Below are 25,163 nucleotides of genomic sequence, written 5' to 3'. Positions count from 1 at the left end.
GAAGTACATTTCCCTTTAAAGACCAAACTTTCTGCATTGGAAGAATATCTGGAATCCTATTTCAATTCGTTAAAGCTTATTAACACCAAGAATGCTGTAAAACTGACCTCATTTATTGAAAGACTGTCTCTGAAAGATATTTGCTCTGGCTGTATATTCTTTGTATATAAGATGTCTAAAATGTGTTTTTAATATTGTTATTTTTCATTTTAGTTTTTTTTTTGTGTATGCTTTGGTTTGTTTCTTTTGTGTTTATAGGTATTGGGGATGTCTTTTTTTTGTCGGCAAAAAAAAGTATTTTCACCCCGCCATCTTGGAAGCCCTCCGGAAGACGCCACATTCTCTACCATGCGTGACGTCACGGTAACGCCTCCGTTTGGGCGGAGTCAAGCGTTTCTTTCTTTCCGGTCTGTGAAAAAATCCTAGCGGATGCGTTGCCTTGTGTTTATACGCCAATTTCACGGGTAAAACTGTCCATCCACATCAGGAATAATTTTATGTAGGTCCAACGCACGAAGGAGCTATTAGTCGTTTGAGCACAGCTGGACGACCACCACCCAACAACATTATGTCGACGGGCCCCGGGCACACCAGCACGGTGACGGAACCGTGGGGGAGCTTTGACGACCACCTCGTCCAGGTAGGCTCCGTGTCGCCGTCGTCAGCTCCTGGAACGTCTACGAGCACTGTGTGTGCGTGTGTGCGTGCGTGTGAGCGTGCCAAACAAGGAATTTGACCTCGGTACATCACAGCCTCTGTTCAAAGTGTAGGTGACTAACAACACTCAGGATGTGATAAATGACAAATATTCTCAGACATCCCCTGATCTTAAACTCCCAGGAGGGCAAGGAAAAAATCAAAACTCCAACTGAGGGGAAATGAGAAACCTTCAGTAGAGACCACAGATGGGAGGGTCCCTCTTCCAGAATGACCAGGCTGCAATGGATGCAGAGAGGACACATAGTACAAATATTGTAGACAATTCAAAAACGGTGTGGGGACCAGGATGTTATTGCACAGCAGTGACTCTGAGACTCTAAGAGTGGTGTGAATTCACCAGAGCAACAGCCTGGGGTAACAAGCTGTCTCTGTGTCTGCTGGTTTTGGCGTACAGAGCTCTATAACGCCGTCCGGAGGGGAGTAGTTCAAACAGACTGCAACCTGGGTGAAAGAGGTCTGTAGAGATGTTACTTGCACGTTTCCTGGTCCTGGACAGGTACAAGTCTTGGATAGATGGGAGGTTGATCCCAATTATCATTTCTGAATATCGGATTGTCCGTCGCAGTCTGTGTTTATGTACATATGTACAACAACAAGAACGTATTTACATGAGCAAAAACATATCAGGCATGAGAATCTTCCGTGGATCCGCGGATTTTCGTGTTTTTTCCGTTGGGAGTATCATTTTCGTGAATAGTGTATATCCGTTGAGAAAACCGTTTTTATATTTACACTCTTAAAGCAATGCGACAGTGAGCGCCCGGCGCGCTGCTGTTGCGCGATCGGACTAAATTAAGATCCCTGCGCACTGAAGTTCACTTAAATTTTGGAAAGTACATCAGGACTTAAAAATATTTTCTAAATTTCAGCAACGGCTCTGTCACAATAATGCAACCAGCGCGGTGCAGTTCCGCGGTTGGCGACGAGCTACGGTTGCGCGTTCGGCGGTGCGCTGCAGTTGCGCGATCGGACAGAAATGCGCAAATGAAAAAATTCTTTAAAAAGTCTTGGAACGGATTAAACATTTTTCCATTATTTGTAATGTAAAAATAGATTCGGAATTCAACCGATTCGCTTCTTGAACCGCCTTCTGGGACGGATTGTGGTCGAAAACCGAGGCTTGACTGTATTATATTCACCTTAGCTCACCAAGCACAAATATTTTTTTAACAAAACTGTTGAAATTGAGTGATGAAATTAATAGTTTTGAGGTTGCTTTACTGCAGAAATCTAGGCATTTCCAGGGAGCTTTTCCTCCTGAGCTCCCTCCGGGGTGTTGCCCCTGGCCCCGTGCGGCCCCCAATAGGGGCCTGTGGCCCCTGCAGCCCCTGCAGCTCTCAATTGGGGCCTGTGCCCCCCCAGTTGCCGCAGGGGGCCAGGGGCCTGTGCCCCCGCCCCAATAGGGGCCGCAGTAGGCCGGGGGCCACAGGCCCCCCCATTGGGGGGCCTTCGGCCTACCCACTGGGGCATGCGGCCCCCAGACCCCGGCTACTTTTCAGTGTTTTTTTTCATTTGCCATTCTCATCCCTGATATATGTGCACTAACATTTTTTAGTTTTATAGTGAAAAAAAGTACCGTAATTTTCGGACTATAAGCCGCTCCGGAGTATAAGTCGCACCAGCCATAAAATGCCCAAAAAAGTGAAAAAAATACATATATATAAGTCGCTCTGGAGTATAAGTCGCATTTTGGGGGATGATTTATTAGACAAAATCCAGCACCAAGAACAGACATGAACGAGCAACGACAGGCTAAACGATAAGGTATGCTAACGTGACAAACACAAACGAGGAGCTGAGAACAGACCTGACGTAACATTCAGTTATTTAAAAAAAACTATTACATAAATAACACGTTTATAAAACCATCGGTGTCACTCCAATTCATTAAATCCATCGATCGTCCTTTGTCAACAATGCCGTGTGCCGCGCCGCAGTCAAAATTATTCCACAGGCCCATACAACGATATATAAACTATATTTTAAATAACTATAACATAAACAACAATATTATCAAACCATTTGTGTCACTCCAAATCATTAAATCCATCAATCAAATTTCTCGTCCTTTATGTCATCCTGGTGACAGAGCTCATGTCCAGAGGATATGGCGCTTAAAAGTGTTAATTACTTTATTTGATTTTTTCTCTCTATTTTTCATGTTTTGAATATGTTCAAGATAAAAACATCAAAGCATGTGAAGTGATCAACTATCCTAAAAATAACATGTGAAGTGGTCAACTATACTTGTAAGTAAGTGATGTGTTAATGATCAAGTAAAATTTTGTGAAAGAAAACCATGTATAAGTCGCTCCTGAGTATAAGTCGCCCCCCCCCCACCCAAACTATGAAAAAAAACGCGACTTATAGTCCAAAAATTACGGTAAGTAAAAAAAAAAGACAAAAGAATTACGACCATCGGTGGAGCATTTGAAAAAAAAAAAAGGCCTTAACGATTTAATTCCTCCTTGAACGTGCATTTTCGTTTCAGCATTGTTTGTACACTCGCTGGCAAGCACTTGCCTACTTCCTTTGTGTGTGTACACAATCAGCAAGGTGGCTAGAATTGAGGAGAAGGGCTTGACTTATTTGCGAACGATTACAGAGAAACCTGGATAGAGTCAAATGGAAGGGAGTTGCAGTTCTATTGACAATGTACTGTACATGTGAGGCAGTTGAACAAAATCCCGGACAATTTTTGAAATTCCCTCCGGACATATTTTTGGGGCTGAAAAGTAGGACATGTCCGGGGAAAAGAGGACATCTGGTCACCCTAGTGCAGGGGTGTCCAAACCTTTTGCAAGGAGGGCCAGATTTAGTAAAGTGAAGGGGCCCGGGGGCCAATAGTTTTTTCAGACATTTTTTAACTACAAAAGTCTCATGCAAATACACACTGTTATAAAACAAATTTCATTGTCACAATTGTCTTTATTTTTCAAATGACAAAATAACCAAATATAAGCCATTCAGGCAGATGTGAACAACTCACAAAACACAAATTCTGCCTTTCATTCATATCTGAAGAGTCAGACATTGAAAAAACTGTTTGAAATACCTTACGTTTACATGAGTTTAAAATTGGCACTTTTCACTTTCACTTAAGCCAGTGCTTCTCAATTATTTTCTGTTACGCCCCCCCTAGCAAGAAGAAAACTATTCGCGCCCCTCCCTCCCCACCGTGACTATCCTAACTTGTCTTGTAAGTCGTAAAATGTTGCACTGTCGCAAACGTGACAGAAGTAACAATGAGAGCGCCACTGCCGCCTGCTGTAGTAGATACGCAATTACACTTTATTCTCGTACTGCCCAAAAAAAAAGCCTGTTCCCCAGGGTCACACGCGCCCCCCCAGGTATAGCACCGCGCCCCCCAAGGGGGGCCCGCCCCACTATTTGAGAAGCACTGACTTAAGCTTTGATCGTGACTTTTCTCAAATCAAGTGGCCTGTTATTTAAGAAGAAACAAAAATTAGGTAAACCTGAAACCTGTGTACCTAATGGAGTGTCCGAGTGATGACACAGATCCAACAGCCAATCAGGAGGTACATCTGAAAATAGGTGTGTACCTAATGGAGTGTCCGAGTGACGTCACAGATCCATCAGCCAATCAGGATCAGTGTCCACCTTTCTTTTCTTCGGGCCACTCAGCAGTGAGCAGCAGTGAGCAGCAGTGAGCAGCAGTGAGCAGCAGTGAGCAGCAGTGAGCAGCAGTGAGCAGCAGTGAGCAGCAGTGAGCAGCAGTGAGCAGCAGTGAGCAGCAGTGAGCAGCAGTGAGCAGCAGTGAGCAGCAGTGAGCAGCAGTGAGCAGCAGTGAGCAGCAGTGAGCAGCAGTGAGCAGCAGTGAGCAGCAGTGAGCAGCAGTGAGCAGCAGTGAGCAGCAGTGAGCAGCAGTGAGCAGCAGTGAGCAGCAGTGAGCAGCAGTGAGCAGCAGTGAGCAGCAGTGAGCAGCACCGGAGCCGCGCCCGGGAATCATTTGGTGATCTAACCCCCCAATTTCAACCCTTAATGCTGAGTTTCAAGCAGGGAGGCAATGGGTCCCATTTTTATAGTCTTTGGTATGACCCGGCCGGGGTTTGAACCAACAACCTTCCAGTCTCAGGGCAGACACTCTACCACTAGTCCTCCACAGCCAACACTCGAAATTCAGCACTGATAGATGAAATTACTACGTCAGGGGTCTCAAACTCGCGGCCCGCGGGCCAATTGCGGCCCTCAGGACAATGTTTTGCGGCCCCCTGCCTGAAATAAAATCTTTGTGTTAATGCGGCCCGCGCATTTTTTCTCACATGCATCTGGGGTTTTTATATTTTTAACACCTGTGGGCTCCCGTAGCTCAGGCTCGTGACAACAGAATTAGCGATTGGTCATCTGACCAAGATGGCGGCCGCATTTCTCGCCGCGCAGCACCCCCAGCGGGGTCTACCCTTTTATTATGTCTATGATTGCGAACGCGCGACAATGTGACCGGATGCGGAAGCGCCGAAAAACACCGAAACTGAAACGCGACAGTGACATCAAGTAGAACTAAATAATATTACAAAAGCCCCAAACATGTCTTGTTCAAAGCCTGCAGTGAAGAGAAAGGTTGGTGATGAGCACAGACAATTTCAGGAGAAGTTGGAAGTGCAATATTTCTTTGTTGAGCACAGGGGCATCCCGACGTGTCTTATTTGCACAGAGAAAGTTGCAGTGCACAAAGAATACAACTTGAGACGTCATTACACAACTAGACATGCTGAGGAGTATGAGAAATACCTCCCTTAAGCCAAATGTGGCTCGGCTATGCAAGAGGAAGCGCTGCCAGGTCTCTAGCAGTAAGAAGTAGGCAGAAGAAGCCATGTTCATAACAGTTTATGTTCAATGTTCCATTCATGTTCAGAAAGTTACAGGTTAAAGAGCTGTTAATACAGACATTTGAATCTGAATAATAATTACATTTCTCTAGTCAGCAACTATATTTGGTTTATTCAGTCTTCTATATCTGCTGAATTATTATTATCATTTTATTTCTTACTGATTAATTTTTTTCTTATGAGTTGTTAATTTATTTAAATTTTCTAAGACAAAAAAGGATGAATAAACAAAGACATTTGATAACACTGGAATGTTTTTGTAAAAGCTTTTCTTGTGAAACACCTGCTGCGGCCCAGCCTCACCCAGAATCTACGTCCAGCGGCCCCTGGGTAAATTGAGTTTGAGACCCCTGTACTACGTACTACTGAGTACGCACACGCACTTGTGCGTGTGCAACGAGCTTTCTGACACGGCTCCCGGGAGTAAATGCGCGGACATTATACTCTTTCATCACAGCAACATCTTCATTACAAATCAAACAGACACACTCTCTGATGATTTCTTTAAAGAAATACGTACTCATTTTCCCAACGTGTTTGAAATATTCTACACTCACTTGCTATTTTGCGTTTCTTCGGTGCAGCCATTTCTGGGGACTCGCGGTAAAAGTTTTTCTTCGCTTGATTTCATTTGTGTGGCGGGCTTCATCTAGTGTTGAAACTGAGAAGTGCAACAGAGTTGAGCTCAAGCTTCTTGTGCGGGCCATATTCAATTATGGTTTCAGAATTTGCTGCGGGTCAATAAAAACTGCGGCCCGTGGGCCGTAGTTTGGACACCCCTGCCCTAGTGTGTGTGGGTGTGCGCGCGTGTGTGTGTGCGCGCGGGCGTGTGTGCGGGCGGTTGTGCGGGTGGGCCAACAAAGTGACACATAGGCGGCTTTGGGCGCAGGGCGGCAGCTCGGCGGTCATCGACATGGAAAACATGGATGACACGTCAGGCTCCAGTTTCGAGGACATGGGAGAGCTACATCAGAGGATGAAGGAAGAGGAGGAAGTTGCGGCAGAGGCAGCGGACGCTGACGACCAAGACGGGGACTTCTTGGGTATGAAGGGCTTCAAGGGTCAGCTGGGCAGGCAAGTGGCAGATGAAGTGAGTCAATCTTGCGCATTTTATCTCTGTGCTTTTTCACCTTTGGTGTGGGTCTCTAACTGGTGGTGTTGTGGTTTTGAGGTGTGGCAAGCAGGAAAGCGCCAGGCATCTCGAGCCTTCAATGTGTACGCCAACATTGACATCCTGAGGCCCTACTTTGACGTGGAACCCGTTCAGGTGCGCAGCAGGTAAGGAGCCGCCGCTACTTGCTCTCTGCTGACATCCTTTCTTGTCATGTTCAAGTTGATTGTTGTTGTGTGTGCGCGCACGCACAGGTTGACCGAGTCCATGATTCCTGTCCGCTTGATCAACTTCCCTCAGGTATGCTCACTCCCTGTGTCACTTGCAGCACGCTGCTTACACACTGTGTTTGTGTGTAGAAGATTGCAGGTGAGCTTTATGGTCCGCTCATGCTGGTCTTCACATTGGTTGCCATCTTGTTGCACGGGATGAAGACATCCGGGACTGTCATTGTGAGAGCCCCCCACCCCACCCCAAATAAAGGCAGCATGATGACACGCGCATGTGTTTTGCAGAGAGAGGGTACGTTGATGGGAACGGCCATCGGAACGTGTTTTGGTTACTGGCTAGGAGTTTCTTCTCTGATCTACTTCCTGGCATATCTACTCAATGCTCAGATCACCATGTTGCAAAGCCTCTCCCTACTGGTGAGACACGGCAGACACCCAGACACACGCATGTCTTTTATTAGGCGTGTCAATTGGCGGGTCTGGATCATTAAAAAAAAAAAACACGTCCCTTTTTTGTGCTCAGGGCTACGGCTTGTTTGGCCACTGCGTGGCGCTCCTGGTGAGCTACAACGTGCACTTTCACCAGCTCTTCTACGCTCTCTGGCTGGTGCTGGGAGGACTGTCCACCTTGCGCATGGTGATGCCATGTTTGCTCAGCCCCTGGGGATCCGTCGTGGTCAGCCGCCGTCTTAGCAAAAGTGCCTCTTGTCTATCAGGTAGCGGCTCTGCTGTCCCGCACAGTGGGTTCCATGCCTCGCCTGCTGCTGTGTGCTACAGTTTCTGCGCTGCACATGCTCTTCCTGCTCTACCTTCACTTTGCCTACCACAAGATGGTGGAAGGTAGGCTTGCACAATTCAATGCGGCAAACTAGGAAATGCTCTAATTGAAGGTGGCCTCTTCCTGGTCAGGGCACAAAGAACCAAATGTTTTGACAATGCACAAGTGTCATTGGATGGAAGCTTGGCAGCGGCGGTTTCATCACTTGATACAATTCAGAAGGTGTCGTCCGTGTTTTGAGCTGAGACATCACGGATATCGACAAGTGGCTACGGTGACATTGTTTTCACTGCAGAAATTAGCCACATCCAAAATGTTTACATGCGCAAATGTTTGTCGCCGCGTATTAACACTTCATGTCTGGGCACAGCTTTGGGCACGGCTGACTGGTCATGGTTCTAAAGCCATTGCGGTTCTGAGTTTGAGGTCGCATTAGCTAATATCGAGCGATACAGTGGTGTGCAAACATACCTGCCTGTATTTTCAATCTGCTCTGACCGGTCTTGTCGACTCTTCTCCAAGCTCCTCCGCAGCATTGTCTTTTGTCGTCATGTCTACAACAATCAAAATGTTTACTTGCGGTTTTTGTGCGTCGTTCTCCTGCCTTTGCGCTTTCAGGCATACTGGACTCCCTGGAAGGATCCAATATGGCCGCCATGCAGCGGGTGGCCAGGGATGTGGAAAATGTCAGGGTCAATGCCACCGTCGCCCTCGCCCTGTGACCCCCCCCCCCCCCCACACACACACACACACACAACACGTCTCCCACCCCTTCTGTCTTCTCTTCATGGTTACAGTTGTCTTCATGCCATGTAAATATGCAATTTACTCCCCCTTAGTTAATTTGAATCTAATACATAATTTGGACTCCCTGACAACGTGTGTGTGGTTTTTTTGGGGTGGGTGGGCGCAAAGGGCTATTTTGTGACAAAACGACAAAGCGATGAAACGTGCAGTCAAAGCTGTTGGTCTGATCTAATGGACGTCCGACTGGAAAGCAGAAGGAGCGCCAGCTGTGGTAGCCTCCCTCACAGGGATCTGTAGGGTGACCAATTCATCAGACAAAGGCTATGTTTGTGTGGGACAGTAGAACTTTTGAAAATATAAACATTTCTATTCTGCCCCTTTGCTTAAAATAATGATGTGCGGCCCGCGGCCGGCCCACGTCTACATTTAGACTGTCCTGACGCATTGAGTCATAAAATCAATAAGTGGTCCGCTGCCCTGCGCGCCCCAGAGCGAGCCACAGAAATGAAACTCGTCCTAACGGGAACGCGCATATGAGCCAGCGCTCATGATCGGTTGCGAGTGTGTCTCCTCCATCCCTTCCCAGTTCACGCACACACAGGTGTCAGTTTGTTTGTTTGTTTGTTTGATTGATTGATTGAACTTTATTCATCCCACAGAAGAGAAATTCACTTGTCACAGCAGTCCATATGAGTGCAAGAATAAAACAAGTGCCAGAATTACAAAAAAGACAAGGACAAACACAGGTTCTGCTAGTAGAGACGAAAAACATTCATTTTATCAGGTGGCATGCACGTTGTAAAGTCTTGACAGCAGAGGGAATGAAGGATCTGCGGAACCGTTCCTTCCTACACCGAGGGTGCAAAAGTCTGCCGCTAAAGGAGCTGCTCAGGGACCGCACAATCTCATGGAGGGGGTGAGAGGTGTCCATGATGGATTTAAGCTTAATCAACGTACTCCTCTCACCCACAACCTCAATGGAGTCCAGAGGACAGCCCAGGACAGAGCTTGCTCTTCTGACCATCTTATTCAGTCTTCCCTGTCCCGGTCAGAACTGCCCCCACCCCAGCAGACCACAGCGTAGAGCAGGGGTCACCAACCTTTCTTAAACCGAGAGCTACTTCCTGGGTACTGATTAAGGCAAAGGGCTACCAGTTTGACACACTTGTGAAATAGCCAATTTGCTCAATTTGGCTTTCACTGTGTTATTATTGTCATTTCCAGTGCACATGTGTGATTTTAACAAGAATAGCAAAAATACAGTCAAGCCTTGGTTTATGACCACAATCCGTTCCAGAAGGCGGTTCGAGAAGCGAATCGGTCGAATTACGACTCTATTTTTCCCATTACAAATAATGGAAATATTTTTAATCCGTTTCAAGACAAAAACCCCCAACTTTTTAAAGCATTTTTTCATTTGGGCGTATTTGTCCGATCACGCAACTGCAGCGCACCACCGAACGCGCAACCGTATCGCGTCTCCGACCGCGCAACTGTTGGTGTTGGGGAGTTGTTGGTCACCACCACAGAATACCTCCCTCTTGCTGTGTGAGAAAGAGACGGACGGGCCAGCTTCCCTAACCCTGATGGACAGCCATACACTGGTTTCAAGTGGCCAACGCTTTGACTGATTTTCATGAGTGACTGTCTTTTATATTGTAATATCATGACCAGAAAGATTATTATAATGTAAAATGATGTTTTGACAGTAAACATACTTTCGTGGATTCTCTGAACCTTTTGATGATATTATGGACCGTAGGGATTTCAATGAAATCCCTAAGTTCCTTGCAATTTTGCTTTGAGAAATGTTGTTCTTAAACTGTTCAACTATTCAACAGTATTGTCTTCACAGACATCTTTAACACTTCCCTGCAGCAGGCCATTGTCCCGTCATGTTTCAAAGCTGCCACCATTGTACCTGTGCCGAAGAAACCCGCTCCGTCCTGCTTCAATGACTACCGCCCCGTGGCACTTACGCCCATCATCATGAAGTGCTTTGAGCGGCTTGTCATGGAGCACATACGATCCGTTCTCCCCCCCACCATTGACCCCTTCCAGTTTGCGTACCGAGCCAAACGGTCCTCTGAGGATGCCATCTGCTCTGCCCTCCACTCGGCCCTCACCCACCTGGAGAGAAGGGACTCGTATGTGAGATTGCTGTTTGTGGGCTGTGTGCTCAGTCTGCTGCTCTTCACCCTCCTGACGCATGACTGCACTGCAACCTACAGCGACAACCGTATAGTGAAGTTTGCTGACGATACAACTCTGGTGGGTCACATCACCAAGGGAGACGAGACTCAATACAGGCTGGAGGTTGACCTTCTGACCACGTGGTGCAGGGACAACAACCTCCTGCTGAACGTCGACGAGACCAAGGAGATTGTTGTGGACTTCCGGAAGGGTCACACCCAACACCTGCCGCTGACCATCGACGGTGCTGTGGTGGAGAGAGTGAGCAGCGCCAAGTTCCTGGGGGTGCACATCAGTGAGGATCTCTCCTGGTCCACCAACACCGCATCACTGACAAAGAAAGCCCAGCGCCGCCTGTACTTCCTGCGGAAACTCAGGCGAGCGAGCGCTCCTCCGGCCGTCATGACTACATTTTACCGCGCCACCATTGAGAGCGTCCTCTCCAGCTGTATTGCTGTTTGGGGTGGCGGCTGCACTGACTACAACTTGAAGGCCCTGCAGCGCATAGTGAACATGGCTGGTAAGATTATTGGTGCTTCGCTCCCCTCCTTGAAGGACATTTATACCTCCCATCTCATCCGCAAGGCGACCACGATTGTGAGTGATGTGAGTCACCCCGCTCACTCTTTGTTTGAGCTTCTGCCCTCTGGGAAGAGGTACAGGAGCCTGCGCTCCCGCACCACCAGACTCTCCAACAGCTTCATACTCCAGGCTGTTAGGATCCTGACCTCGCCCCCCCTTTCTGCGTAGCGTCCTGTACTTTGCACTATGCTTACTGTCTGCTGTACGCACACTGGCTCAGTTTTGCTCCTCTTATTTATTGGGTTATTTGTTTATTATTTATTCATCACTCATCTTATTTATTTATTAGTTATTGTTTGTGCCTTCTTGTTTTTATTTTGTGTCGTCTACTTGTATGTTTATCGTGTAGTGTCTCGTCACCGTGGGATGGAGGAAACGGAATTTCGGTTTCTTTGTGTGTCTGTCTTTGTTTGCCGTTTTTAGGGTGCATATTATATATGGGGGCGTATTATACATGGAAAATTACGGTAATTACTGAGACAGTTCGGGTCAAGATTTGGTCGTTTAAGTAGCGGTTTAATGATAGCGGTTTTAAAGGCTGTTGGCACCACGGCTGTGGACTCGGTCGGATTTTTGCACCGAGTCCGGCCTCTTGGCCATGAGTCCGAGTCCGGCTGTCCATTTTTTCTGTTAATTCATGTGACTGCTTAGTCTTTATTCAAGGCTAATTTAAATCAAAATCTAAATAATTACAACAGTTTTGTGATGGCTTTGTCTTTATTAAACATATAAACGAATACAATAAACAGATACTTTCAAGTTTTAATCATTAATTACTACGGGTGTAACGATACATCGATACACATCGATTAATCGATATAATGCTCTACGATTTATTGGCATCGATGCTAAACGTAAACATCGATTTATATCGCCGTGTTTGACCTCGGACATTAGACGTGACTTTATTTTGAAATCCAGTTCATTGTTGCTTGCTTCCTCTTTCCGGGAGCAGGGAGCAGTGCGCGGCGTTGCTGCACGTGAAAGGGGAGTCGACAACTAGTACGCGGCTCCTGGGCTGGTGCTATGGCTAGTGTCCAAAAAGACGAGGAAATTTGCTCCCCTTTAGGCTTCAAGTCATTCGTTTGGAAGCACTTTGGATTCCAAAGAAAAGATGGCTCAACGGACAAGACACGTGCAGTTTGTAAATCCTGCCATGCGTAGTACGTTGTTGATTATGCGTATGAATTGTTATAAATCAGGATATTGTTCTATATTTTTTATTAAAAAATAAATATCGATCGTAGAGCACTATATCGCGATATATCGTGAATAAATCGCAGAAGGCTTTAAGATATCGGCAAATATCGTATCGTAGTTCTTTGTATCGATATGATATCGTATCGTGACAAAACACGCGATTTACACCCCTATTCACGAGTGAGTCACAGACAGCATTGCTACTATGCCAGCCGACACACGTTATGCCGACATTGACGTTTTAATTTTATATTTGTTGGCTTGTAGTTGATTGTGTTATTATACCGACTGTGATTCGATAAAAGGTTGAAAAAAAAAAAAAAAACGTTATGCCGACATTTGTTATTTAAGGGGACACCAACTCATATAACAACATGAAACACATATACATTGTCATATAAACCAGTACAGAGGCGTAGCCAAGCCGGGGCGAGCCGGGGCGGCGCCCCGGTTAGGACTCCCTGCGACCCGGTTGAAAAAAAATCGAGCTTTTTCGATTCTTCATTTTCATGCCGTTTTTTTCTTTCGGTCTTGCGCGAATGTGCTTGCGCTATTCTATGTGCGCGATGTTATCCATTTACCGTTTGCCACCCGGACCCGGATGTTGTTTTTGCGATCAGCGAACGGCGTGGGTGATGTTCGATTTTTTTTCCTGTGGGTGCGCCCCTAATGGAAAAATTCCTGGCTACGCCTCTGAACCAGTAAGCCAAATGTCTGATTTTTATGTTTTAATGGGCGAATATAAAAACAAAGAATAAAACACGAGACAAGTTTTAACATAAATGTTTATTAAAATAATAAAAATAATAAATTCGCGACTCGTTCGTGAAGGGCAAATTAGGTCACTGACTCGTAAAGTCCCTCCTCCATCTAACGCTCGCTGGCGCTGCTGATTGGTCGATCACGAAGATTCACGAGTGACTGACAGACAGCATAGCCGACACACGTTATGCCGACATTGATGTTTTAATTTTGTATTTGTTGGCTTGTAGTTGATGGTGTTATTATACCGAATGCGATTGTGTTTGAATAAAAGGTTGGAAAAAAAACAGTTATGCCGATATTTGTTATTTAAGGGGACACCAACTCATATAACAACGTAAAACTTAAAAACCAGTTAACCAAATGTCTGATTTTTATGTTTTAGTATGCAAATATAAAAACAAGGAATAAAACACTAGACAAATTTTAACATAAATGTTTATTAAAATAATAATAATAATAATAGTAAATTTCAAACCAGCAATCTAATGTGAAATTGCAGTAGATATATTGGATAACAATATGTAAGCGTATATATAAATACACGTTATTTAAAAACTACTATAAGTGTTATAAAATAAAGATTACCCAAAGAGAAGCATAATCTCCTCGTTGTTGCATAACGGCGAATGCCCTTCCTGCAATAAAGTTAGCCGTTAGCTTGGAGAAAACGAGCATAAAAGAAGTGGTGTTTCAGTGAGTGGTTCTTTCTTTCCTTGGCAAATCGTAAATCTATACATTCTGGCTTACCGTTGGAATAATGTAAGTAAAGCCTTGTCATTTACATGTTTATGACTTTCCTGTTATTTAAATTCTTCCTCTTTAGTGACAGAGATGTCTTTTGTTATGTGTGTGTGTTTTTGTTCCTGTAAGAGGTCTTCACCAACAATGAGCAGAGCATATTTGCATAGGCGAAGTGTTCTGATTTGGTTCATAGATTGTTGTTGGTCAGAACTGTTTTTCTTTGTCAAGCGTTATATACGGTTTGAAGTAGTTGCGTACAAGTTATCCCATATTTACTCAATGTTTGTTTAAGTGTTTAGGACAAGTTACTCATTGTTATTGCGTGCCTTGAAGGACATTTACACCTCCCATCTCACCCGCAAGGCGACCACTGTCAGGGTTTTCCAAAACTATCTTGATCATATGATTATGTTGGAATGTATGTAACCAGTAATAAATAACCTAGGTAGATTAGTTTTATGCTTATGTTGGTGTGTAACCAGTAATAAATAACCTAGCTTGTTTCATCCTACACAATGTCGTAAAACATCCCCTGCTCTGCTAATCTAGAGGTCAAGGGCTTTTTAACTTGTCTGTTCAGTCTACTGTCACCCCCACCCTTTTTCTCTTAATAAAGATGCTCTTGTGGGAAGCGAGAGTCAGACGTCATTCGATCATTGCTGTACGCACAGTGACGAATGGACTCTCTGCCTGCAGGTGCCCAAAAAGACTTAACTGTCTCCCATGTGGTTCTTGCAAAATAAGTTAGAGTGAGCACCACTCTAACATTTTGGTGCCGAAACCCGGGACCCTCATACCCGCCATCTGGCTGACGGAGGACGACACGCTGTACACCGTCGACGGGCCAGCGTCCATTTAGCCGGACCTGGTAAAGAAAGACCTGGGAAGGAAATTCTTCGCTGGGCCAGCATCTTAGGTCTGCCTTCGTCTGACAGATGTGGATTGACGGTACCCGGTGTTGTGCAGCGAATCAAGGGGACAAGTAAGTTAAAGCCCTAAAGTTGTGTGATTGTGTTGTTGTGAAACGCGTAAAAGGTAGAGGTGCACGGAATATAGCTTGGGTTCGAGTCCCAGGCGAAGAAACAGGCTAAGAAAAGCAGAGCTTCTTTTTCGTTCATCGAAGAAGTGCGTAGATTCTTTGTCTGTTTTTCCAAGCTGAGGGATCTGGCTTGGGTTGGAGTCCCAGTGGAAGGAACGTGCTAAGAAACACGGAGCTTCTTTTTTTGTTAATCAAAGAAGAGTGTAGATTTTTCTTTGTACGTTTTTCCGGCCAAAGAACAGCTCGGGTTCAAGTCCCAGTGGAAAGAACGGGCTAAGAAAAAAACAGAGGTTTTTTTTCTTAATTGAAGAAGGGCGTAGATTCTTTTTTTTGTCCGTTTTTCCAAGCTGTTTGGAAGGGTTTTGCACCCATCCTGGATAGGCCTAGAAATAAAAAGCGCTGGAGTTTGTGTGATTGAGAGTGACTGGTAGGATAAATGGACTAAATAGCAGTTCTAGCATTGATCCACGGCAATAATACAGGCTAGTAATTGTTGAAAGTTCAATTTAAACTTGCATTGAGGATCCTCAAAGAAAGAGAATAAATTTTGGAAAAAAAATTTTATAAACCTAAAATACCAAATTAAGGTGGGAAATAAAAACGGTAAATCCCTAGCTCTTAACGGAGATGAGAAGTACATAGCGAGTAAATTTGTTAATTGTATGCAATACATGCCGAAGTGGAAGAAAAATATGGAGTAGAAGGGAAGTTGAAAGTTGAAGTGTGGAAGATAGTGGTTGATGTTTTGGAGGAGAGTGTGAATAGGAAGTCAGAGGGACTGAAAAAGAAAAGAGAAAGAATTGATTTGTGCTAGAATATGGTTGAATGCTTCACAAGAGAGAAGAGAACAAATCCAAAAGACAAAAGATAGAAAGATGAAAAGTGATGAGGCTGCGACCATGTTTGTCAGGCCGGAAGACAATGAGGCCACAGTGCGCAGGCGCACTGTCCCGGATGCAGCGCAAGCAGAGGAGCAAGAGAGGCTGTTTGCTTGTGCGCAAAACTTGTATCCAAGCTTAACAGACCTGCGCCCTCCGTCATATAACAGCAAAAAATGTCAGGGTCAAATGATTAGAAGCCCTGTACAAACAAGAGGTTTGACCACTGCTGCTAGATTTTCCCAAAATTTAGACAATGTTGATGTGTGCCCAATGATCCAAGTGCCGAACCCTATTGTAGGGGAAGGCCAACCTCTACATACATATGTTTTTCGGCCATGGACTTTGGAAGAGACAAGGAAAGCAGTTGAAGGGATTACCCCTGTTGCTAAAGACCCAGAAAAAGGGGCAGAAGACATGGCTGGAACCATACATTCCTATAGACTAAATGGGCATGAGGCAGGAGAAGCTGCAATGTCTTCCTTGGGAAAAGACTGGGCAAAGGTTAGAGGAAATTACACAGGTAGAAATAATCAAGGGCCTTTTCCCTATCATGTTGAGGGAAATCAATTGGGAGGGGAGTATGCCGCACAATGGAATGATCTTGTGCAAAGAGTGCAAATTATATTTCAAAGACGAGCGAATTATGGTCATTTGGCAGGAATAAAGCAGAAGCCTGGGGAAGATACTGATGATTTTCGCTTGAGATTTGAAAAAGAATTCAGGGTGCATAGTGGCATCCCATTCAATGATGCAGCTGAGAGTGCTTATCAGCAACAGCTTAAAAATGCGCTCCTTACTCATTTCCGCCCTGAAATAGGCAACTGGGTGAGGAAACATTTGGTGGAAGTAGATATTGCAAGTGTGACAACAACTATGCAATGGGCCAGACATGCTGAAAAAGTGATAAAAAAAGGCAAAAGTTCTGATGTATTTCATCTAGACGTTAATGACCTAGATCAGTGGTTCCCAAACTTTTGCAGGCTGGCGCCCCCTTTGGCTCCCCAGTGAATTCCTAGCGCCCCCCTCCTACCCCCCCTACCCCCCCCAACCTTTTTTGCGCCACGGACCGGTTACATGTCAGAAATATTTTCGCGGACCGGCATTTATATAAATAAATAATACATTTATATAAATAAATAAATAATACATTTATAATATCATTACCATTACGTTGAATTAGTGGGAGCACTGAGTTTGTTTCTCAGAAACGAGCCGGTCCCATCTAGACGTAATCGGAGACAATGACACCCGAAGTGATTTAAGGTTTGTCTTTTATTGCAGGTTGCTTGGTCTCCATGTGTTGAAGCAGTTTTGAATGCTTCACTGCCTGGTTAGTTAGCCTGTCGCCACATATTAGCTTTGCGGGCTCGACTGGGGAAACATGTCACGTGACCGGGACGAGCGTCTTGACCTGAATTAATTGATCGTCGATAAAAAAAAAATTTCTGTGCGGCTTGGCGGCCCGGTACCAAGTGACCCACGGACCGGTACCGGGCCGCGGCCCGGTGGTTGGGGACCATTGCCCTAACCAGCTCAACACAACACAACACGGCGCGTTCTGGCGAGTCCCCAATTTCATGTTGACTTGAACTCAAGATGATGTTGACCGCCAGAATGCGGTTTTTATTATAAGATAAAATTCTGAACATTACAAGCTTGAAATTACAAACGTGAGCTTTTGCTTTTGTAGCTATGCTGTCGTATCTGACTGGGCCAGAGCGGCGTGCGTGTTGTGTACAAATCGACTGCCGCCCCCCTACCGCCCCCCTACCGCCCCTTTCTTCCTCACCGCCCCCCCAGAGCTTTCCACCGCCCCCAGGGGGGCGGTACCGCCCACTTTGGGAACCACTGACCTAGATGAAGACACAACAGTCTTCTTCCAAGGGCCCCAGAGGGGCAGAGGAGGTAGAGGCCAACAAGGTCGAAGGCCACCATACAATTCAAAACCCCCACCAGATTCTGGCAACTGTTGGAACTGTGGGAAACGTGGACACTGGTCAAGGGAGTGTCGTTTTGCAAAACAAAACCAATCAAGGGAAGGAGGAAGGGGGAGAGGGAAAGCCAAATTCTCAGCATGACTAGATTGCCTCATTGATTATGAGGACAAAGGTGATGGATGGAGCTACAGTACCAGTTGTGACATGTGGAAGCAAACAGTGTGTGAAGTAGCTGTTGGTAGGGCAACCTGACTAGTTGACATTTGTTTTAATGAAAAGGAAGAGGAGGAATTGGCTGGGCTTCCTGAAAACTGTGGACAAAGGGCCCATCTGGTGTAGGACTTTTAACGTCCATTCCACCAGTACAGATCAAATCAAGATCAGAGTGGCGTCCAAGAGTTAAGCAATATCCTTTAAAACACGAGGCAATAAATGGGATTACCCGTGTTATAAATGATCTTTTGACAGGAGGAATCATTAGGAAGTGCTCGGATTCTCCTTGCAACACTCCTATTTTTCCAGTCCAAAAGGCCAATAAAATTGATTGCCGAATGATACAAGATTTACGAGCAGTGAATGATGCAGTGCAGACAAGTGCACCTAATGTGCCTGACCTACACACACTTCTGAACACTTTGAAACCTAACCAGAAGTTTTTCACAGTAATTGATCTTAGCAATGCATTTTTCTCAGTGCCAATTCACCCACACTCACAGTTTTGGTTTGCGTTTACCTTTAAAGGACAAAGCTATACGTACACCAGATTGCCACAGGGATTTGCTGAGAGTCCAACTATTTTCATTCAAGCTATCATGGCCTGTTTGGCTGATTTTCAGATGTCAAACAAAAGCCAACTTCTAGTTTATGTAGATGATCTCCTGGTAGCCTCTGAAACTGAAGCTGCTTGCAAGGAAGACTCCTTAGTAGGGGTGTAACGATACATCGATACACATCGATTAATCGATATAATGCTCTACGATTTATTGGTATCGATGCTAAAGGTAAACATCGATTTATATCGCCGTGTTTGACCTCGGACATTAGACGCGACTTTATTTTGAAATCCAGTTCATTGTTGCTTGCTTCCTCTTTCCGGCGTTGTTGTGTTGTGAGCAGAGCACGCGCGTGAAAGGGGAGGGGACAACTAGTCCGCGGCTCCTGGGCTAGTGCTATGGCTAGTGTCCAAAAAGACGAGGAAATTTGCTCCCCTTTAGGCTTCAAGTCATTCGTTTGGAAGCACTTTGGATTCCAAAGAAAAGATGGCTCAACGGCCAAGACACGTGCAGTTTGTAAATCCTGCCATGCGGTGATCAAATATTCAGGGAGCACAAATCTCGCCGCACATTTAAAGAAAAAACACGACATCAAAGTTCAGTGTTAAAGTAAGCAATTTGTATACTACAATACTCTTGTATTTCCTAAATAAAGAGTTTGCAGTACCTTGTTGATTTTGCGTATGAATTGTTATAAATCAGGATATTGTTATATATTTTTTACTAAAAAAAAAAAAATATCGATCGTAGAGCACTATATCGCGATATATCGTGAATGAATCGCAGCAGGCTTTAAGATATCGGCAAATATCGTATCGTAGTTCTTTATATCGATATTATATCGTATCGTGACAAAACCCGCGATTTACACCCCTACTCCTTAGCATTGTTACACTTTCTCTGCAAAACAGGGAATAAAGTGAGCAAGAACAAGCTACAATGGGTCAGACAGGAAGTGAACTATTTAGGTTACACTTTGTCAGCTTCTGGAAGACAGATACAGAGAACCAGAAAGCAGATCATTGCAGATGCACCGAAACCTGAAACAAAAAAACAAATGTCATTTTTGGGGCTCTGCAATTACTGTAGAGCATGGATCCCACATTATGCGGAAAAGACACAACCGCTGCTGAACATTGTGCATGGAGTCCCCATGGCAATGACAGAAAAAATAATGTGGACAACAGTAGCAGTAGTGCTTTTGTGGTGCTGAAACAGGCTCTGATAGAAACTACAACTCTTATCTTGCCAGACTACAATAAAACCTTTGTGCAAACAGCAGACTGCAGGAATGGTTTTATGACCTCAGTGTTGCTGCAGAGTCATGGCAGCAAACTAAGACCAATTGCATTTTATTCCACAAAATTGGATCCAGTGGCTCAATCTTTGCCAGACTGTGTCCAAGCAGTGTGCTCGGCAGCGCTTGCAGTGAGACAAGCTGCAGATGTGGTGCTCTTTCACAAAATGGAGCTGCTAGTTCCACATGCTGTAGACGTGTTGCTACTGCAAAGTAAAATGAACTTTTCGTCACCAGCCAGACACCTGTCTTACACTGCTACACTTCTGTCACAACCACACATTGTGATAAAAAGGTGCACAGTCCTTAACCCAGCAACGTTGGTCCCGTTGCCAGGGGATGGTACCCCACATAACTGTTTGGATGCCACAGAACATCTACAGCTACCCAGAGAAGATTTACGTGACACGCCACTTGACAAAGGGTAAAAGTGGTTTGTGGATGGATCATGTTCAAAGGATCCTAAAGGAAACAATAAAAGTGGTTATGCAATTGTGAAATTGCCAAACCAGATTGTTGAAGCGGAGAAGCTTCCATACAACAGGTCAGCGCAGGCTGCTGAGCTAATTGCGCTAACAAGAGCTTGTCAATTAGCGGAAGATAAGGAAGTCACTGTATACACAGACAGTCAGTATGCGTTTTCTACTCTGTTCTATTTTGCGAAACAATGGGAGCGCGGAGGGATGACAACATCGACCGGTAAGACGGTTACCCATGCCTCCTTGTTAAAAGACTTGTTGCAGGCCATTCATTTACCTGCTAAACTAGCTGTGTGTAAATGTGCTGCTCACACCACTGGCACAGATGAAGTCTCAAATGGAAACAGATTAGCAGACAAAATTGCTGAAGAAGCAGCAGCAGGGAAACATGGCCATGAATTCTTTTTAATAGATTCAGAGGACACGCAACTCATAGATAAGACTATACTAACAGATATGCAGGGCAATGCTCCAATGGTGGAAAAACGAATGTGGACGACAAAAGGTGCAATGATGGATACAGATAATATCCACCGCATCAATGACAAACGTGTTTTACCAAAATCATTTTTTAAGGCAGCAGCGATTGCGACTCATGGGCCTTGCCATGTGTCGACAGGAGGGATGAAGTCTATCATGCATCAACAATTCACTACCTTTGGTTTTGATACTTACTTAAAACAAAATTGTAAAGCATGTCCTGTTTGTGTGAAACATAATCCACAAGGAAATATGAGACCTAAGAGAGGCTCATTTCCAAAACCGTCTTACCCATTTCAAATCATGCACATGGATTTTATTGAGCTCACACAAAGTGGACCTCACAAATACTGCTTAGTGATGATTGATGCATTTTCCAAATGGGTGGAAATAGTTCCATCTAAACGAGCAGATGCCTTAACAGTGGCAAAAGCCATCTGCAAAGCCATCATACCTACTCATGGCATCCCCCAAACCATTTACAGTGACAATGGTCCACACTTTGTGAACCAAGTTGTACAGAACATGGCTGTACACCTTGGGATAACATTAAAAAACCACTGCGCTTGGCATCCTGCGAGCGCTGGCCTGGTGGAACGAGCAAACTCCACTATCAAAAGCAGGTTGAAAAAATGCATGGAAACAACAGGCAGATCTTGGCCAGAGTGCCTAGATTTAGTGAAGCTCTATATGAGAATTACTCCCACTTCAGAAGGGCTAACACCTTTCGACATCATCCATGGGAGACCATATAGACTACCTGTGTTCCCTGCAGATTTGCAAAAAGCAGATGAAGAACAGTCCTTGGCAGACTATATGATAAGGACGCTCAAACTGAAAGATGTGTCAAATGCAAATTTACTGCCGCCTGATCTTTCCTCCTCACAGGTCGACAACCCCATCAATCCAGGAGACTGGGTCTACATCAAGGTAGTTAAAAGAAAGAACTGGGTCAGCCCACGGTGGGAGGGACCATTCCAAGGTGGCCTACACAGAGCGGCGGCCTGGAGAGAACTATACATGTTACATCCAAGGAAGTAAGACCCACAAATGCATTGACAGTGACTGCTCTCCAGGAGGAAACTGGATGGGAGCTTTGGACATCGCCGCTGAGTGTCAAGATAGGAGAGCCATTTCAGTTGGGGAGGGCTCTCCGACTAACATGTCTGCACCATCGAACGGAACATACTTCATCCAGAATGGCTGGTGGCTTTGTGGTCACAAGGTTTATCCAATGCTGCCCGCCAACTGGACAGGAGTGTGTGCACCAGTGTGGGTGACGGACCACACCTACAGGATACGACGTCGACAGCTGACGACAGCACGCAACTCTTCTGGACGTCAACACAGAGCGGTTGCAACCTTTGACCCTCATGACCCTATCTGGGGTGCGAATGTTCCAGACGACCATAAAGTATGGTCCGTTGGAGACAAAGTTGTTCATGCGCTTTTTCCCTGGGTCGGAGTTGGAAAACATTCACTCTTCATCGAGACACTGAACTATCGTTTTCAATCCTTTGCGAATCTCTCACTACAAGTCAACGATGGACAAAATAGAGAGATTCAGGCTATTAGGCTGATGGTCTTGCAAAACAGGATGGTTCTGGACTTGTTGACGGCAGCACAAGTTGGTGTGTGCCACATCATTGGGACTTCCTGTTGCACATACATTCCTGGAGAAAATGACACACACATCTAAGACGCCATGGCTTCACTGAAGAACTTACAGCAGGCCATGTCAAATGACAAAGTTCCACAACAGTGGGGTTTCTTTTGATGGCTATTCTCTGGCAACTGGTGGCAACTGCTGTTGAAACTAGTGTCTCCTGTGCTTGTTGTGCTGGTGTTGTTGTGCTTGTTTACGACCTGTGTTATCCCATGTTTGAAGTCTGCTGTGATGAGGGTTGTCTCTTCTACCGTAGCACACGTACATATACAACTTCTTAGTCGTGACGGATGTGATGACCATGATGAAATGCGGATTGCGTAGGTGCTATTATACTGAGCGTGTTTTACAGAAACTTGATGATTTGACCATCGAAAATGCTTCGCAAGTGATGGATACAATGATGTACTGTTTCTGTGTTTTTCTTTTTATTTATTTTTATTGGTAGCATTCTGGTCGCCTAAGGCAGAGGGACCGTGTGAGACTTTTCCTGCATATTAACATCGGCCAGCAGGTTTTTAGATCACACAATAAGTTTGAACTGGAGTATTGAGGAAAGTCCTCATCTTCACTGGAAGTTGTTGCTATCATTGTTTGTTGTTTTTGTCGTGTTTCACCCTACACGTTCCCCCAACCCGTCCGCTGTCATCTCAGTTTTTCATTGATTTTTTTAAATTATTGTTTTTACTATTCTTCTTTATATTTTCTTACTTATGTTTGATTGATCGGGTTCACATAATCGTATGGTAAAACAGGAGGGATATGTCAGGGTTTTCCAAAACTATCTTGATCATATGATTATGTTGGAATGTATGTAACCAGTAATAAATAACCTAGGTAGATTAGTTTTATGCTTATGTTGGTGTGTAACCAGTAATAAATAACCTAGCTTGTTCCATCCTACACAATGTCGTAAAACATCCCCTGCTCTGCTAATCTAGAGGTCAAGGGCTTTTTAACTTGTCTATTAGGTCTACTGTCACCCCCACCCTTTTTCTCTTAATAAAGATGCTCTTGTGGGAAGCGAGAGTCAGACGTCATTCGATCATTGCTGTACGCACAGTGACGAATGGACTCTCCGCCTGCAGGTGCCCAAAAAGACTTAACTGTCTCCCATGTGGTTCTTGCAAAATAAGTTAGAGTGAGCACCACTCTAACAACCACGATTGTGAGTGATGTGAGTCACCCCGCTCACTCTTTGTTCGAGCTTCTGCCCTCTGGGAAGAGGTACAGAAGCCTGCGCTCCCGCACCACCAGACTCTCAAACAGCTTCATACTCCAGGCTGTCAGGATCCTGAACTCGCTTCCCCGTTCTGCGTAGCGTCCTGTACTTTTACTGTCTGTATGCACACTGGCTCTTATTTGTTGTGTTATCTGTTTATTTATTATTTATTATTACTCTTATTATTTATTGTTTGTGCCTTCTTGTTTTTTATATTGCGTCGTTTACTTGTATGTCTATCGTGTAATATGTCTTGTCACCGTGGGATAGGGAAAACGTAATTTCGATCTCTTTGTGTGTCTCGGCATGTGAAGACGTTGACAATAAAGCAGACTTTGACTTTGACTTAATTTACTAAGTAGATAAAGTCTAGCAAAGGTTTAGTTGCATTGTTCCACAGGAAAGCAGCAATTCAAGTTATCTGATCTCACTCGCGGACGAGTCGGCCAACAATGGGAGAAGAACAGCTGGACAAACTCTGCGGGGATCACGGGCAGACAATGAAGTGCTAATTTACACCACACTACATTCTTTTGCTAATCAGCGTTGCTACAGACACAATCTCCCCTCCCTTTAGTGTAGCAACGCCTCTGTAACCAGGGCAACCAAAACATTAAATAGAGGAGCACGTGAAGTGAGAACTCAGAATTGATGGAGATTGTAACTGAGTTTCCTCTCTCTATCGTTCTCCTTGCGAGTAAACCTGTTCTGGTTCTTTTCTCCTCTTCCTTCCAGCGTGTGGTTAAATGTCTGATGGTATTTAGACCTGACACTTACATAGTTCACGGCAGGGGACGCAACACGTTCACTGACTGATCCGTTGATGCACGGGAAGGCAGCTCACCCATTGACTAGTTCGCGAACGGGAAGTCGGCAAAGTCAGGATTCGTTCCCTCACTGATCCGTTCTCGCGATGAACCGGAAATGCAAATCGCAGATCCGTTCGTTGGTGAACGGGAAATGCAATTCACGTCATTTTCTTCTTAGTTTTGTTTTACGGCGAGGTGGCACCAGCTTCTATGCGCATTACTGACACCTACTGGTTGAAGTCATATGAACTAAAAAAAGAACGAATCACTTTAGGAAGTGATTCGTTCACTCGCGTTTACTGAAAAGATTCGTTGTTTTGAACGAATCGTTCACTCAGGAGCCAACACTAGTCGGCAAGGATGCCAGCAATGCTGTCTGTCACTCACTCGTGAATCGTCACGAACGACCAATCAGCAGCGACCGTTACATGGAGGAGGGACTTTACGAGTCAGTGACGAAATTTCCCGTTCACGAACGAGTCAGTGACGCTTTTCTTTTGAAAGAATCTTTTGAGTGAACAGATTCTAAAGATTCCGTTCACTTAAAAGAACTGGAATGCACATCACTCCCACACGGATTCACAATCTCTAGAAGCGCGTTCTCTTTTTCAACTATTACCTTGGTGGATGCGCCATCTTTAGAGTTTCCCGCGGGTTCTGAAG

General features: G+C 44.9%; 1 protein-coding gene across 8 annotated transcripts; it reads left to right on the top strand.

Moving 5' to 3' along the window:
• Positions 1-365: 365 nt before the first annotated feature.
• Positions 366-23,570, top strand: yipf3 (Yip1 domain family, member 3). 8 transcript variants are annotated; one of them, XM_061285118.1, is made up of 11 exons: positions 367-640; positions 6,460-6,660; positions 6,742-6,848; positions 6,936-6,981; positions 7,041-7,133; positions 7,197-7,328; positions 7,435-7,548; positions 7,628-7,751; positions 8,308-13,935; positions 14,614-14,899; positions 21,692-23,570. In XM_061285118.1, exons 1-9 carry the CDS (start codon positions 569-571, stop codon positions 8,409-8,411), a joined length of 993 nt encoding a protein of 330 aa, XP_061141102.1. In that variant the 5' UTR covers positions 367-568; the 3' UTR covers positions 8,412-13,935; positions 14,614-14,899; positions 21,692-23,570. The 8 variants fall into 7 exon arrangements, with proteins under 8 accessions (XP_061141105.1, XP_061141102.1, XP_061141103.1 ...); XM_061285119.1 differs by lacking the exon at positions 14,614-14,899; XM_061285117.1 differs by having other exon boundaries at positions 14,614-23,570.
• Positions 23,571-25,163: the final 1,593 nt, after the last annotated feature.

The sequence above is a fragment of the Syngnathus typhle genome, linkage group LG8 (genome assembly GCF_033458585.1).
Source record: "Syngnathus typhle isolate RoL2023-S1 ecotype Sweden linkage group LG8, RoL_Styp_1.0, whole genome shotgun sequence".
Lineage (NCBI taxonomy): Eukaryota > Metazoa > Chordata > Actinopteri > Syngnathiformes > Syngnathidae > Syngnathus > Syngnathus typhle.
The sequence above is the reverse complement of the archived record's forward strand: the minus strand, read 5'-3'. Positions and strand labels throughout refer to the sequence as shown.